At 40.7% G+C, this 15,969-nt stretch overlaps 1 protein-coding gene across 7 annotated transcripts in view; it reads right to left on the minus strand.

The window, feature by feature from the left end:
- Positions 1–15,969, minus strand: part of CEP170B (centrosomal protein 170B) — a 65,151-nt gene that overhangs the window by 39,829 nt on the left and 9,353 nt on the right. For all 7 annotated transcript variants that reach the window (XM_087952261.1, XM_087952259.1, XM_087952260.1 and 4 more), the window contains exons 3-5: positions 14,883–14,972; positions 6,685–6,765; positions 904–960 (exon numbers count right to left, since the gene is read on the minus strand). In XM_087952261.1, coding sequence (XP_087808387.1) covers positions 904–960; positions 6,685–6,765; positions 14,883–14,972 — 228 coding nt within the window. The remainder of the gene's footprint in view (positions 1–903; positions 961–6,684; positions 6,766–14,882; positions 14,973–15,969) is intronic.

Genomic DNA, 15,969 nt, shown 5'->3' on the forward strand with positions numbered 1-15,969 from the left:
GAATCCTGTCCCCAGGGCTAGGTGGAAGCATAAAATTATAACTCTAGTCTTAGCAAAGCACAGAATTGCCTTGGGGGAGATTAGCGGTGATCTAAGATTATTTCAGCATACTGTGTTGGTAATTTCTCATGGGAAAGCTTTGTGCAAATATATGGGAGAGGTAGCACAAATCTGCATCTGAGGTTTAGCAGATCTTTCACATCAATGAAGCTTAAGCAAGAAAACATCTAAACTGACTGTGCTTGGTTCCATGCTGAGGACCAGCACATGAAAAGTTTGTTCCAATTCGTTCCAATTATTATACATATGAACTCGGATTTCAGTGATTTTCAAAGCATTTTTTGTAATTTACCTGAATATAATGCATTTTGGAAAAGTTTTTTGAACCACAAACTGCATTGCAAGATTTGGAAAAATATAGTTTTTAGCAGCTAATGCATCTAATAAATTATATACGTTTAGAAAGTCAGAATTGGTTATTTGAACAAACAAAAATAATAAGTACAAAGCAATTTACCAAATTGACTTCTTGGCTACCTAGACCTGTATTACAGGTTTTCTAAAAGTGATAGCTCCTTTCTATTATCTTCTATAGTTTGATCCTTATTTAAAAGAAAGTTCTTTAAGACTGAGCTTAACATTTTTATGTATAAACTCTATACTAAGCTTTCACTCTATGCATGATTTAGGACTACAGTCCTTCTGAGAATTCTGGTCCTTCCTTCTTCTCTTGCTTTCCCTCATTCCTTTTAACAACCTATGTTAAAGATGGCAAAAATAAAATAGTATAGTAGCACTGATGCAGGTCAGTTAAATTCCCAGCAGAATTCACCACTAAAAACCATAGCTTAAGTATTTTATTTTTCTTCACTTTGCCACTTAAAAGAGAACATAAATACTTACTTTTAGCACTTCTTCTGGAACCTTGTGCTGGATGCGTTCTAGGACATACATGTTTGCATGTAGAAAAAGTATTAAGAAAAAATGCAGCTTCAGGAGAACTCAGACATATGTTAACAGTAACTTTCAAGCAATCTATCATTCACATAAACAAACAAATCACATCTCTTTTGAGACTATTTTAAACAGAGGGAGGCAACATATCACTACATGAAGCCTTCCAAACATTTCAGGGCTACAATGTTGGGGGAAGGCTAGGGTATAAAAGTAAACTCAAAAGAGGTGGAAAAACCATGACTGATAAAGCAGTTATTAAAGGGTTAACATATGGTGCATTCAGTAATACTGATTCATTGATCGGAAATTGAAAAGGCAAAACAGGTACGTCTTGATTTTTCTTTTTAATCAAACTATTTATAACTGAAATCTTGTAAGAGGCCTCTACTTAAAGGTCATTTTTGTTGTGTAGTAAAGTGTTTCCTATAAGCACTTTCCTTTGTTTAGAATGAAAATAGGAATTCTAATAATAATAGAGGAATGATCATGACTTTTCTAAAAATTGACTGAATCTAAAATCTTCCCTGTAGGGAAGCCCAAGCTATCAGGTGCTCCAACAGAAAAGAATGAGTGAATCAATACCAAATGAGATTGATGATACAGATACAATATCAATACAATATCTTTTCCTTGTTTCCCCTACTTTTTCTTACAACTATTCATCATACGACATTACATTCATACTGACCAAAGGAACTCAGGAGTACCACAATGACTGCATCAGTTTGGACATATATTTTCAAGGTGGTTCATTAATGGACTCTTATGGAGAATTATTCATTATGAAGGGGTCATTTTTAACAATAGCGTTTAGCAAAAAGGGACAACTTACACATCCCAGAAAGGCTGCAAACACACTAGTGCATGTCCCACTGGCTACCAGAAATGAATAGTAAAAAAGAACAGCAGGAAGTAACAGACCTATATAATTCCAAAAATGACTGATAAGATGGCACATCAACAGGAAAACTCCAGCTGCAGTCCCTGACCAACACCATCATATGGTAATTCCCAACCTTATTAATTGGGCCATAGATATTTTTTGTCTAAATTAAAACTGAACACCCTTCACCATTTCACGCAAAGACTACCCATTTCTCTAGGCTGCTGTAAAGCAACAGTTTCTTGGGAAAAGAGATGCCGATTAAAATTAAATTAAAACTGCCCAGAGTCAATCAGATATTAAGATGGGCAACGTATAAATTTGATGAATAAATACAATGGCTTTTAGAAAGTTGATCTTTGCCTTGGCTTAATTCACAGATGAAATTATTCCTTCTAAGCAATGGAGATGTTTCTGAGATTTGTTGTGCCTATCACGGGCATTTGTCATTCCTTTCACGGGTTACATCAGGTGCAGCTTTATTCTTTCCTTCATTGCTCATCATTTCCCAGCAGAAAATATTAATGCACCAAGGTACCTACCTGCCAGCTCTAACTAGCAGGGAGAATGTTGGATGCTGCCCAAAACAGTGGCTTAATTCTTCAAGAGTGTCATGTTGTCTGTGGTGCACAGCTGGGGAGCCAATGCTGCTGCTAAGTTCTGTGTCTGCACTGCACAGAGTGCATCTCCTTATTCAATCTCTGCTCAATGACAGCTCCTGGCAAGAGCTGTCTTCCGCTCTGCGGTGTTCAAGAACCAAAATATTTCTTACAGAATCAGTCTTTGGTTAATGAGGTTCCATCTCCACAGAGGCACTGCAGCATCTGAAGGAAACGAGGCAGATGCTAGCAGTGGCACTAGGCAAATTCCAGTTTGTCCAAACAAAGAATGGACAAATATTCTAATATACATTGCAACAGCTCTTAGTTAAAAGGAAAAGAAAAATCTAAGCAGCAAAAAGCTCAGAATTTGACAATTAAATTAGTGGTCATTTTCTGGAAGATCTCACAGAAACATCATAGACTCTGATCTTTCTCTGTGCCATATATGTATGTATATGCATAATGGTTCTCTTTTGAGAGCTGAATGCAACAAAATTTCATTTTAATGTATGCTGATTAGTGTACATTTAAAGTGACAAAGATTCTATTCTTATTCCTATTCTATTCTTCTCCTATTCAGACACTTGAAGAAATGCATTTGGAGACCTAGAAATCTCACTCAAGCAACTCACAAAACCAGGCCTTAACTGAAACTGTTATTCAAATAAAGCTGCTCCTTATAAAGTCTTGAATCTTGACTATTCAACTTAGCTCTATCAATGGAACTTGAAGTAACTACCGTAGTTATGTTCAAACAAAGGAATGCCACTACTGCATCCCCAGTATGCTTCTATCTGACATGATCATTCTCTTCCAGCAAACTTTGATCAGAATGCACAAGGAGTGGTGGGAAAGGAAAGGATTCAGCAGCATCACGCAAATCAAACTGCTAATCAAGGGACAACAGATGCCACAACTTGCTCATCCTCCAACAAAACTAGCAAATCGCCACAAGCAATACCTCATTTGGATCCATTTAAAATCTTGAAAACCTGGCATGAATTGCACACCAGTCAGGCTTTTTATTCATAATCAGAAACACTCAATATGTGGGACATCCCCACAGGAAAAAAAAAGTAATTGTAATGAAAAAATGACAACAGTAAGATTTGCACAGGCTCATGTCACAGTTCCAAAACACAGTTGGCCTGCATTTTCTCCAAAGGGTGGGGAACAGGAGGAAATTAAGGATGCCAGAAAAAGCAAGGCAAGATTGTTAATGTAACTTTAAAGAAAACAGTAACAAAACAAGGACAAGCCCTATTCTGGAAGGACAGGAGAAATCTGCTTGTTGGCTACAGTGGACAGATGTGTGCATGGGAACTCTGCTGACTCAGGGAATGTAAAAATGGAGTAATCTATAAAGAGCCAAAGGAGGATGGAACTTGGTAGGAGGGCGTTTTGTTCTTTTTTGTTTCTTTATGCTGACAGTTCAGTTAAAAAAAAGATGAATAAATTGAGCTGAATTGTAGAAGCATATCACTTTGTTTTAAGTGATCCCCCGTTTTCTCTTGTCCCTTCTTTCTCTAGCACGCATGCAAACACACACACACAGTTTCAGTCAGTCCTATGTCTGCTGCCAAGAACTACCAAAATGTCCTAATCTAGTCTTGAAAAAAAATGGTTCCTTGCCAAGAAAAGAATATACGACAGCGGTGCCTGGGCTTGCACCTTAAAACACAAGGCTATACTCAACAAAGCAAGAGGAGAAAAACTCAGAATTGAAAAATGGTGTCGATCGCAGCATAATTCTGGAAGTTGTTGATTAATAGGGAAGAGGAATTTAAGGCATGTCCTGAGTTTTGCATCCAGGTTGCTCACTGAGAGAAGACTGTTGTGATGAGAATGAAACTGCAAGTATCAAGCTATTTAACCTGGGATCGAGCTGTTCTGTTACAGAGGAAGCCATATTCTGCACATCCCAAATCTCTTCTCAATACCAACATAAAAAGAGATGGATTAATCTCCTACAGTGTGAAGTATCTTAAACCTGGAAGCAAGCAAATATAAAGAAGGATAGAGGATGAATTTTATTTCAGAAAATGGTGTGGGAAAGAAAAAGTAATAAATTTGCATAACATTACCAAGAGTAATCACATAAAAATGTTTTTAAATACTCTTCAAATGCCTGCAGTGGGTAAATTGGCCCACTTATTGTTGTCCAGACCAACTTGCATCTTAAGAGTAGCAGCAATTAGCAATATATTCCTCTGCACTTATAATATAAACTAATGTGATCTCCCAGGAACTCTCAGTTGGAAAAACATATATATTATATTTTGAAGACACATTTCAGAAATAAACCAACAAGTAGAAGGGTAAAAATTCCAATCTCATAAAGTGTGCACTTACAAACACACTGCACTCCTTGTCCACTTCAGACTATTTGTTCATCAGAATCAGCATTGACAATACAGATTTAATACCAAGCTACAGTTTGCAAATCTTTCCAAAAAGAGTTAAGTTTGGGCATATCTTCATTTCATAACTAGTGGCAAGGAAGGTGTTATAGATTGCAATTCTTATCTAGAAGATATAAACATACATACAAAATGTATGTTTTGTACATACACACTGCCAAGTGAAGAACCATCAAAACCTTTCGACAGGAAAATTCTCACACTGAAGCTAATAAGAACCAGCTGTTTCATCAAGCTCAAAACTGAACCCATTTTCAGTTTTGCCAAGCCCCACCCCCATGCAAGATAAATTCCACAAACTTCTTTATTGAAGGCTCAGTGAAACAAATGTTATTAATAAACTGGTTTTTTAAAAGAGCACCATTTACATAATACTGGTAAACCTCGTTAAGAACCACTTGTTCAGAGACCATTCAAATAAGTAATACTTAGTGGTCCTTGAAATTTCAGCCACTGAAGCACCCCTACAGCCACACAATCATGATTTGCAAACTTCTCTGCTGGCTTCCCACAAGCAAAGTCAATAAGAAAGTCTGAAGCCACTGTCACGTGAGATCCTTGCTTAATAACCCTTGAAATCCTTGTTTAACTACACCAACTTGGTACATGACATCACACTTTACGATTGCATCTATTTGTGACATAAATGCCGATCCAATCACCATAGTTGTGGTACTGTGTGCATGCGCCTCCCACCACCAGCTGGTCTTTGGGTCTCTGTTCCACATATGCTGGGGGGGCAGGGAACATGGTGGGGGGTGCATGCAGGGGGTGCATGCGCATTGCATTTTGGTGATGCACGCATGTGCTTTGGGCACTCAGTGCCGAAAAGGTTAACTATCACTGATCTATATGCTAACAGCAAACAAATCATAGACAGCGGCATGAAGTCTGAACGCTGCCGTTGAATGAGACCACTCAAATCTGCTACAGGGAAATCCAGGGTCCCATCCTCCCAGCAACAATCTTTAGGCTGAGAAATAACCAAGATAAAAACTACAGTTCATGGCTGATTGAGACATAAGCCTGAATCTCCTAATTTGATACCAGACTAACTCTCAGAATGACAGCGACAAAAGAGCATATGTTTTCTTGAGCTCAGGATGGTGATCCTCCATGTGGAGTGTAATTTATATAATCAGATTTGGTGAATTTACTGTATTTTTCCCTCCATAAGATGCTCCTGGCCATAAGACACACCTAGGTTTAGAGGAAGAAAACAAGAAAAAAAAAACCTTGCCTCTGCCACCCTTGCATCAAACAGCAAACAGCCTCGTCAGCTTCAGCACGTTATCACAGCCCCAGCGCGTGGCTCATCAAGGCTCTGCCTTGTTGTGCCCACCACCGGTCAGCTGAGTGACAGCTGGATCCCGGCCTCCCACAGCCCAGCCGATCAGCAGGCTGGCTGACCAAAAATGCTGCCATTGCTGCCTCTTCCATGTATGCTGCCTCCACCAGGGAACGCTGGAGCCTTCACCACTGAGCAGCTGAATGGCAGTTGGATTGGCCTCCCAGAATACCGCCAATCAGCTATTCCAGGCAGTGGGAATCACTGCCACCATTCGTCACTGCTCCCTATTGTTGCCGATGCACTAACCCCCTTCCCCAGGTATGGCAAACTGCCGCAGCCCCATCTGTGACACTAAGATGGACAGACATTTCCACCCACTTTTTTGGGGGGGGGGGGAGTGTGTCTTATGGAACAAAAAATATGGTAAATTTTGTAAAAAAAAAAAAAAAAAGGCAGTGTTTTTCTTAAAATAATAAATCCTGAACCTTGATGATATGTGCACTTGTACCTCTACAACACATACAAAAGGATATCATAGCCGAAACGAATCACATCATTCAGTTTTAGCGTGATGTACTTCTGGTCAGGGATTCGTATGTCGTTCACAAAAGTCTATGGAAAAGAAAGACAAAAAATATCATTCAAGTGACACGTGAGGAGGAGGAAGAAGTCATGTGGAGAAGTTTAGAGAGGAAACAGTCTTTAGCTTTACAAAATCTCTGCCTAACCTCTGCCCATCAAGTGGTACCTCTTTCCTTCCCACATACAATTCCACATCATTTTGGTGCTTGTTTGATCGACCCCTTTCTCCTGTTGCTGAAAACAGCTTCAGCAAAACACAAATCAACTGCATTTTAAAAAAAATGGGCAACCACTTTTTGTCAGCCATACAAACCATTTGACAGAGCAACTCAGGCAATACCACAAGGTTATTTTTCCAAACCATAAAAGCTCCCTTATTGCATTTTCTGGGCTAAACAGCAAGCCTTTGAAAACTTCAAAGGAACCAACTTCACAAACTTATACTTTTAAAAGTATTTAAAAACCTACAATGTCAGTAATTTTTATAAAAGATAAAAATTTACAACAGGCTGGTTAGGATTGTCCACATAGTGAAGACAGGAAAGAGGACCCCATAAAGGAACAGCCACTTGCCTTAATCCATGGCTGAAAAGAAATTTGGACCAAGCATCTATTCCTTAACCACTAGATAACAGAAACACTGAAAGTGCTTAAATTTATTCCCAAACAATTGCAAGAAGTAGATATTACATGTCATGGTATATCTCAAAGCTGCAGACACTTAAGTATGATAAATATAGAGAACTGTCTTCATGCAGAATTGCACTAATACTAAAGATTTCTCCCGTCAAGTCAGGTAACATGACACTCCAGGCTACGTGTGTGTTTTTGCGATAGACCCCTTCTCTGTTCACAATTGTGAAAACTAATGACATGGTTTCTTTCCACTTTTCAGAGAGGAAACATTAAAAACACATAGTGAATACTATTTTAAAAAGATTACATTTTGTTCAGAAAATAAAAAGCTGTCCAGAGTCGCTTTGGTTGTGAGATAGGTGGCATAAAAAGTTATAAATACCGTATATACTCGAGTATAAGTCGGCCGAATATAAGCCGAGGCACCTAATTTTACACAAAAAAACTGGGAAAACTTATTGACTCAGTATAAGCCGAGGGTGGGAAATGCAGCAGCTACTGGTAAATTTCAAAAATAAAAATAATTAATTTGGGAAGCGATCTCACTATCATGAAAGGTTTAATTGATTCACTAACCCAAAAGAAGATGAAGATGATGACAGCGGGAGGCAGGAGTCACTCTCTTCCCCTCCTCGGAGGCCCCCAGAGTCAGGAGTCGCTACCGCCGGCGCGGCCCCAGTCCGCGTCGCCTCGGGAAGGAAGGCAAAAAGGAAGAGCCGCGGCAGCACTTTGCAACAGCAGCAGCGGCACCGGAGGCTCAGGCTCAGCGGCTCCTGGTTTTGCCCCACCCTTCCCAAGGCAACGCGGGACCGAACCGCACTGGCGGCAGCAACTCCCGACAGCCCCAGCCGGACACCTGAGCGGAGATGTAGGGAGAGGAAAAGCGACGGAAGATCCTTCAGGAAACTGAGGGAGACTCACCCTTGTCCAGATGAGCCCCCTTCCCGCCCTAAGGAAGCAAAGGCAGCCAGCAAGGGCAGGCAAGCCCCGCTTCACAGACTCCGTCCGTCCTCACTCCCACCCACCCACCCACCCAAAGCCACGAAGTCCCCAATCGCGCAGCCCAGAATCGTCCTCCCCTCAGGAGGCAGCAACGACACCCGCCAGCGCGTGGAGCAGGACGGCGCCGGAGATCGTTGGCTGCCTCTTCGCAGCATGGGAGGCCTCCCCGGCTGGCCAGCTGCTCTCCTCCTTCTCTGCCTGGGGAGGCTTCTTGTGCTGCAAAAGGCGGCTAATGATCCCGGCTCCGCTCGGCTTCTCCAACATCCGGCACCGCCTATGTGCCGGGCCGGCAAATCCGAGCAGCCAGCGTGTGGGCAGGACGGCGCCGGAGATAGTTGGCTGCCTCTTTCGCAGCACGGGAGGCCTCCCCGGCTGGCCAGCTGTTCTCCTCCTTCTCTGCCTGCGCTCAGCATGCGCATGCTCTTCCTTTTTGCCTTTCCCTTCCCGGCGACGCGGGACTGGGGCCACCGCGCAGCGGCAGCAACTCCCGACAGCCCCAGCCGGACACCTGAGCGGAGCCGGGCGGAACTGCCTGTTGCCGCCGTGGGCGCCATTGCGGCGCCTGGCTGCCCAAGTAAAGAACAGGGCCGCGCCGGACCATCGGAGCGGAGCAAAGCCGGACACCAGCAGCCGCCTCCTCGGCGCAGAAAGCCTCCCCCAACCAGCCGGCGGTCTCCTCCTCCTCGGTCACACAGAACAAACAGGCAGAGAAGGAGGAGAGCAGCTGGCCAGCCGGGAGGCCTCCGTGCTGCGAAAGAGGCAGCCAAGCGATCTCCGGCGCCGTCCTGCTCCACGCGCTGGCTGCTCGGACTTGCCGGGCCGGCACATAGAACAGGGCGGTGCTGGATGTTGGAGAAGCGGCGGGCGAAGCCACCTCGGCTCGCGTTGTTTTCTGAGCCGCGAGCCTAGAGCCAGGCGCTTTCATTGCATGGCGGAGCTTCTTGTCTCGGGAAAAGGCAGGCGTCGTTGCTGCCCCCTGAGGGAGGGCGATTCTGGGCTGCAATTGGGGGACTTTGTGGCTTTGGGTGGGTGGGTGGGAGTGAGACGGACGGACAGTCTGTGAAGCGGGGCTTGCCTGCCTGCTTGCTGGCTGCCTCTGCTTCCTTAGGGGCGGGGAAGGGGGCTCATCTGGACCAAGGGTGAGTCTCCCCCTCAGTTTCCCCTGAAGGATCTTCCGTCGCTTTTGCCTTCTCCCTACATCTTCCCCCTGTTAAAATCCCCCCACACACACACACACTTATTTTCGGGCGGATAGATTTCGTGTCTGAGCATTCTCACATGACGGTGAGTCTTCCCCCTCTAAAAACAGTTAAAAAAAAGAAAAAACATATCCTCATGCAAGAACTTTTCTGCTTCCGATTACCCCCATGCTTAAAAGTTGCAAAGGAAACACGGAAGCAGGGAGCGCCTGCCCAGCTCCGGATCTCCACACCATTTTTTTTTTCAGAGGGAATCTGACTCGAGTATAAGCCGAGGGGTTTTTCAGCACAAAAATGGGCTGAAAAACTGGCTTATATACGAGTATATACAGTAAGTAAGTCCTACCTAACAGGATTAAAAAAAAAAAACCTGACAAAGCCTTACCTTACCTGAGTGTGACACAGCTATGGCACTCTGTATCACTTCCCATCTACTATACCCCCAATCTTATAGTCAGCATATAGTCCTGAGCTCTAAAATAATGCCCATCTCAGTTTTAACAGTTGAAACAGCTCAACAGCTTAAAGTAATTATTCCTTTTCTTCACAATACTTTACCAAGAAATACACTTTATTTTTGGCACCAGGGTGCTAGACCCAAACATTTATCAATGATGTAAGATTCATTGAGAGGCATCATCAGTGTTGCAAAATGTGTCGGACAATCTGAGAGGAATGCCTTTGGAAAAACCATCCAGCTGAAGAATTTGCAATCAGTTATATTGTATGTGTACTGATCGCCAGTGTACATCAATGGCTTTATCCTCCTTGATAGCTAGAGCAAAAAATACTCTGCAATTTGATAAGCCAACTATAACAGATAACTCTTCGGTAAATGGGATTGCCTTGCAAAATGTTTTCAGACGCCAGATTTTATGTGAAATCCAAACTTTTAAGTAAAAACTACCCTAAGGTCTAGGAAGACAAATACATGATCTTTTTTTTTTTTTGGCTAATATTCATTTAACATGATTGGAAACAGAAGTGAGTCATGGCAAGAAAAGCAGCTTTATTTGGACCAGAACATACAAAACTAGAAAATTTGAACATGGTCAATGTTTTACAGATGGGCCTTGGGTAGCAACCAGGCCCAGGAAATTATCTGCAACCAGGCCTTCAGAGGTGATGCAGACTTAACTTCATTTGAGCCTGTTTTAAAAGTGTAGGTGGAGAAATGTCAAGCAAAAGGCTCTCTCCAGAGAACTCTTAACTATCTCACCATGATTGCAGCCAAGAGACATCAACTATCAACAAACACTTAGTGCAGATATAGTATTCCCCCTCTCCCTTCAACTAGAAGATGCAGCCCACCAAACAGGCTCATATAAATCTATTATTTCACTTGCCTTCCTCTGTGCACAGGAATTTATTTCTTTGTCATTTCAAGCTGGGAATTAGCCATGTCCACAATAGCATCTGTATTATTTTTAATACTATATTTCACTAACCCTGATTATCTCCAATTCGCAGTTCAAATAATGGGCTAGAACTGAGTCTCAGGCAAATCTTTTTCCTGCTCCTACCTTTAACTTGGGAGATATAAGAGTGTGGGCCAATGCTCTGCTTCTTTGTAGATTTCTTCTGTTCTTCCTTTGCAGAAACAGACTTCAAAGAGAAACTGGAACATTAAGACCAAGACGAAACTGCCTCTTTCTCACTAAACTTGGGTGGCTTTGCAGAGGAAATAGATGCTCACTGCCTGTCCCTAAGTCCATCTTTTTCATTGTCAGAGCTGCACGTTCTGTAGCAACAGTAGCAGCATTCCTGGAACATCTGGCAGTCACTTTCTCCTCACACTGCAGACATACTGAAGTTTATCCTGTTCCTCATCACTGTTCAATGCAATAATGTAGTGTCCTACTTAAAACAAAGGAAATGATAAGGAACGCGATATGTTTGAGACACAATTGGGACTTTCAAGATTAAACTGAACCATACCTGCTGCTGACCATGATGCTTAGAGCTGCTGGCATTTGGAACTCAGGGCCCAAAAGTTCTCTCCCTTTTTCCCTCTTCATGATGGGAGACTGAAGAGATGGCAGCTACTAAGCCTCTAAGGAGCAGCACCACTGCCAGCAACTGATTCACCATCTGCTTTCAACCATTCCCCTCTTTAAATATCTAAACTACCCCTCCCCAACCCATTTCTGTCATAAACTAAAATCTCTCTGGTCAGGAGGTTATAGCCAATGCTAATATGCAAAAATAATCAGATCTTGCTCTAAATATGCAGTACAGTAAGATAATGCAATGCGCTTCAGATTCAAAAGCAAAAATATGTTTTTAAACCCATGTCAGGCATGTAAAACGTATTGGCAATTTTTTAAACCAAATATATTTATTCCTGGACTGGACTGCTGTTGCAGCTGCAGAGGGCAGACATGCAATCCCAGAAAACAATGCAGATATTTAGGAATTTCTGTCAATTATGTGAACTTCCATGGTTTAAGCAAGTTTTTCCCTTCAAATCCAATGCATTGTGTAGCTCTCTAAAATGAGATATCTCTGGAAGATAAATAGGGGGTGGATATTTTTTTCATGAATTCCTTATGATCCCACTTCATCTTGATTTTCTACTTTGGATGAGGAATTCTTACTTTCTTAATGATCTCCTTGAAATACCAAATGCTAACACCTATAAGCCAAGAGGATTACAATAGATTTCTTTGGCACCAACAACAAAACTATAAAGGTCAGGATAAGATTACTTTCTGAAGTGTAACTGTCAAGCAGGCACAAACACCGCAAAGCACTGCTATCTACTTCAGATTATGCCAGAAGCACAAGAAAAATGTGATCTTCTGTAGCAGTATTCATCAATCTGACAAGTTTGCAAATATATTGGCTTTCAGCAATCATAATTTGCAATCTAAAACAATTTCAGAACTGAAGTAGGCACATATGGAAAATGCTAAGATAGGAAAGGCTGACTGCAATACCTAAAAGCTTCTGAGATCGCCAATAATATCAACAAAGGCATGATCTACAAGTGAAAGGGCTACCAAGGATCTTGCTTTCCTAAATATATACTGGGGATATACCCAAGGCCTTTGCTCTTGTGTGCCTAATGAGTCTGCAACAGTCTTGTCATGCACAAATATATTGAATCATAACTCTGGTCTAATTAGCATTTTACAATGATTCTTCCAGCTGCAAATGTTGGAAATTAACCTATCATTTTTTTCTGTGCAAACATTATGGCTTTGACTACAAAGTTGTGCTCTTCCCACAAAAGATGTAATTCATTCCTCAAATTGCTTGGATCTTCTTGGGTCAACTAGAAGTACTACAATGGACTCTATGAGGAGTTACCCCAAAGACAGGCCAGGACCAAGAACTACCCTGCTAATCAGGACATGGACATGACCAGATTATACCTATGTTAAATGATCTGCACAGATCATTAATTGCTTAATAGGCTTGGTTCAAAATGTTAAAGCTGTAATTGGATATCTATCTTAGAAACCCTATTTAACATCAAAAGTTATTCTAAGAATATCTCATTTGCAGAAGCAGTCAGAGGAAATAGTCTTTCCCTGCACACCTTGCTTCCAAACTATTGATGACCTTAAAAGGGGTTAATGTAATCTGAGAAAGCAAGAAAACCTTTAAAAAGTCTCCAAAGTAGAGGGGAGGAAAGGGTTTGAAAGAAACCTGAAAAGCTTGGTGCAAACTTGCTTTCACCTCTGAGGCTGTTGCTCACTCTAAAGTTTTTCACATTGGGCTTTGAAGCACGTAAAAGAAGCCTCTCCCACTATAGTGTTGTTTTCATCTGTTCTGCATGTTATTCTGGACTGCTAGCTGCCTCATGAAAAAAGGGCATAATTCCAATGATTATCCTCCTATACCTATCAACTAATGAACATGCAATAAAGGAGGCAGATAAATGATTATTGAAATATCCAAATAATGATTTTATGTTACTTGTTTTGTACAAAAATAAATCTCTAAAAGTTGGTCTTTAAATTTATTTTAGTGTTACTCTTATGCCACTCTGAAGTTTATCCTAAACAGCAAACAAACAAGGTCAAAGGTAATATTTAAATACATTTCATATCAGTCATTCATTTCATACCCTAAATTCAATACTTGTACTTCAAGTACACAAATCCCCAGCTCCAGATTCAATACTCCAAACTGAACAGCCACATTCTTTAAAGGAGCAACAAACTCATGTCAGCAATTCTGGGTCAGCTTCCTATTAATAGCAGTACCTCCTACTGCTTATGTTATCAGAGCAATGTGTGATTTTTCCTAAAACAGCGCATTTCTCCTGGCAGATATCCTCATTTGGTCAAAACTCAGATTTTCTAGTTTTGTAATTTTTAGGTAAAATCACTCTTATTCATCACTGGAAATCATCCAATACATCACTGATATTATTTACCTGCTATAACAAGCATTCCCAGCCTGTTATCTTCCAACTATATGCTATAATAAAACTCTTCAAATTCCTTAATGGTCTGGTTTGTATATAATGCTGAATCATAATCAATGGACTTAAGAAACATGCTAAGTCACAAACAAAAAAGGAGGTGAATGCCAAGCTATTACAAGAAAATACATCTGAGTCTTGAGAAAATGTTAAAAAGAAATGTAAACTATTTTGATTTGATTGTGTGAGCTGATATATTAAAGGAGAGAGGGGCTTTCAGATTCTGTAAAAATACTTAAACTAGATTAAAGTGCTTTTTAACACTCCTGATCATTTCTGTTTCCTGATCATGTCTACCTTGAAGGGCTGACCCTAGGCAATGGCTTAACATTCTTGGGAACAAGCTATAACATCTAACATTGATTTTAAAAAAACAAGTAATTGCAGCTCAGCCAGTAGGCATGGGATAAGGATGGCCAAAAGAAACTTAGATTAGTATATTGTCTTAATTCACAATAAGCCTCCCAAATGAGTACAAATTTACATTAATCTACTGGAAGTACAGAAGATTGACTTATTTGGATAGCATTGAACTATATATTGTTTAACAATGGCTTATTAAATACTGATTGCTTCCACACAGCATACTAAAATCAAGCAAGTCATACTATAGCTTAGAACAGTCCATGAACTAATCTAAACTTGTGGCAAAACTAACTAAGCATCAACTCAATAAAGGAGCAGCTATGTAAATCTTGAGAATCCACAAGATTTATCAAAAAATTTAAAATATTTTCTTTTAGAGCCTATCCTATTAACTCCAATCCCAGATGTTCGTTTCACTTCTGCAAACTAGAATTGAAAAGCTCACCCACAGAAATGAAATGTGTATATGACACACAACAAACCCTTTGGCACTCAGGCTTATCACTCACCCCATTTAAGCTTCCAAGATCCTTCACCCAGTGCTCATCTTTTTCCTTGTCGTAATTGATGACGGCATGCTGCTTATCCACACTGCGAGACTGGAAAGACCAACATCATTAAATTAGGATGTTATAAGATAGAGACTGTTTTAATAGCTCTAATGATATGTCAAGACAGATATTAACACAAAGGGAAATAGTACCTATCGTATTAGGACAATATTACTTTTTATTAGTAGTAGTTCTTCCATAAAAGTAGAATATTTTACAATACTGCCCATCCTGGCATTTTCTTAATCAGATCTTAACCTTGGTGACCATGTTTCCTTGGCCTGCCTACTAGCTTCCTACTACCATGTAAAATGTTAATTGTCTGGATCATTTCACAAAGCTGGTATGGAAAGGGAGTTCCAAAGGCTATCACCCACACCAGAGAGCATTCAGCTATGTCAGTCTCCCTGGCACCAACACACAACCTACTAAGCAATATCATTCAGCCCAAACATACCTCAGCTGGATCTGCGTATGGTTAAATTAAAATGGATATTGTATGTTGTGGGACTCAACATGACCCAGGCTACTTTTAAAGCCACACAGTAACGTGTTGTTTTTTTTATTGGTGATAATGTAAATAGTTTTATGATTTAGTGGACTATGAGAACTTCACTAGTGATGTTTTCTAGAAGGCAGATCAATACAACATTAAAAAGCCAATTCCATCTTTTTGGAAAAATTCAAGCTTCAGAATACATGTTTATGTATATTCCACTTTTCTAAATTCTGAATACATGAATTTATTGTTTCTAAATTGCAGAAAGTAAGCAGTTATACCAGCTATTTCTTTACAACCAGTTCAAAATTCCACAGATAGATAGATAGATAGATAGATAGATAGATAGATAGATAGATAGATAGATAGATAGAAACAGACCAAGTTCTAGAAATATCTGAGACATTCTCTACTACAAGTAGAAGGAGCACTGCACTACACAGCAATAAAAAAATAGAAAACTAAAGGGCTGAAAGGAATTCTGTTAATGACATCTGACTAGACTAGTTTGATCTTATTTACCCAAGAAAATGCACAGGGAATCTT

The sequence above is a fragment of the Notechis scutatus genome, chromosome 1 (assembly GCF_049901735.1).
Source record: "Notechis scutatus isolate UNSWTSFEM ecotype Mainland chromosome 1, rNotScu1.2, whole genome shotgun sequence".
Taxonomy (NCBI): domain Eukaryota; kingdom Metazoa; phylum Chordata; class Lepidosauria; order Squamata; family Elapidae; genus Notechis; species Notechis scutatus.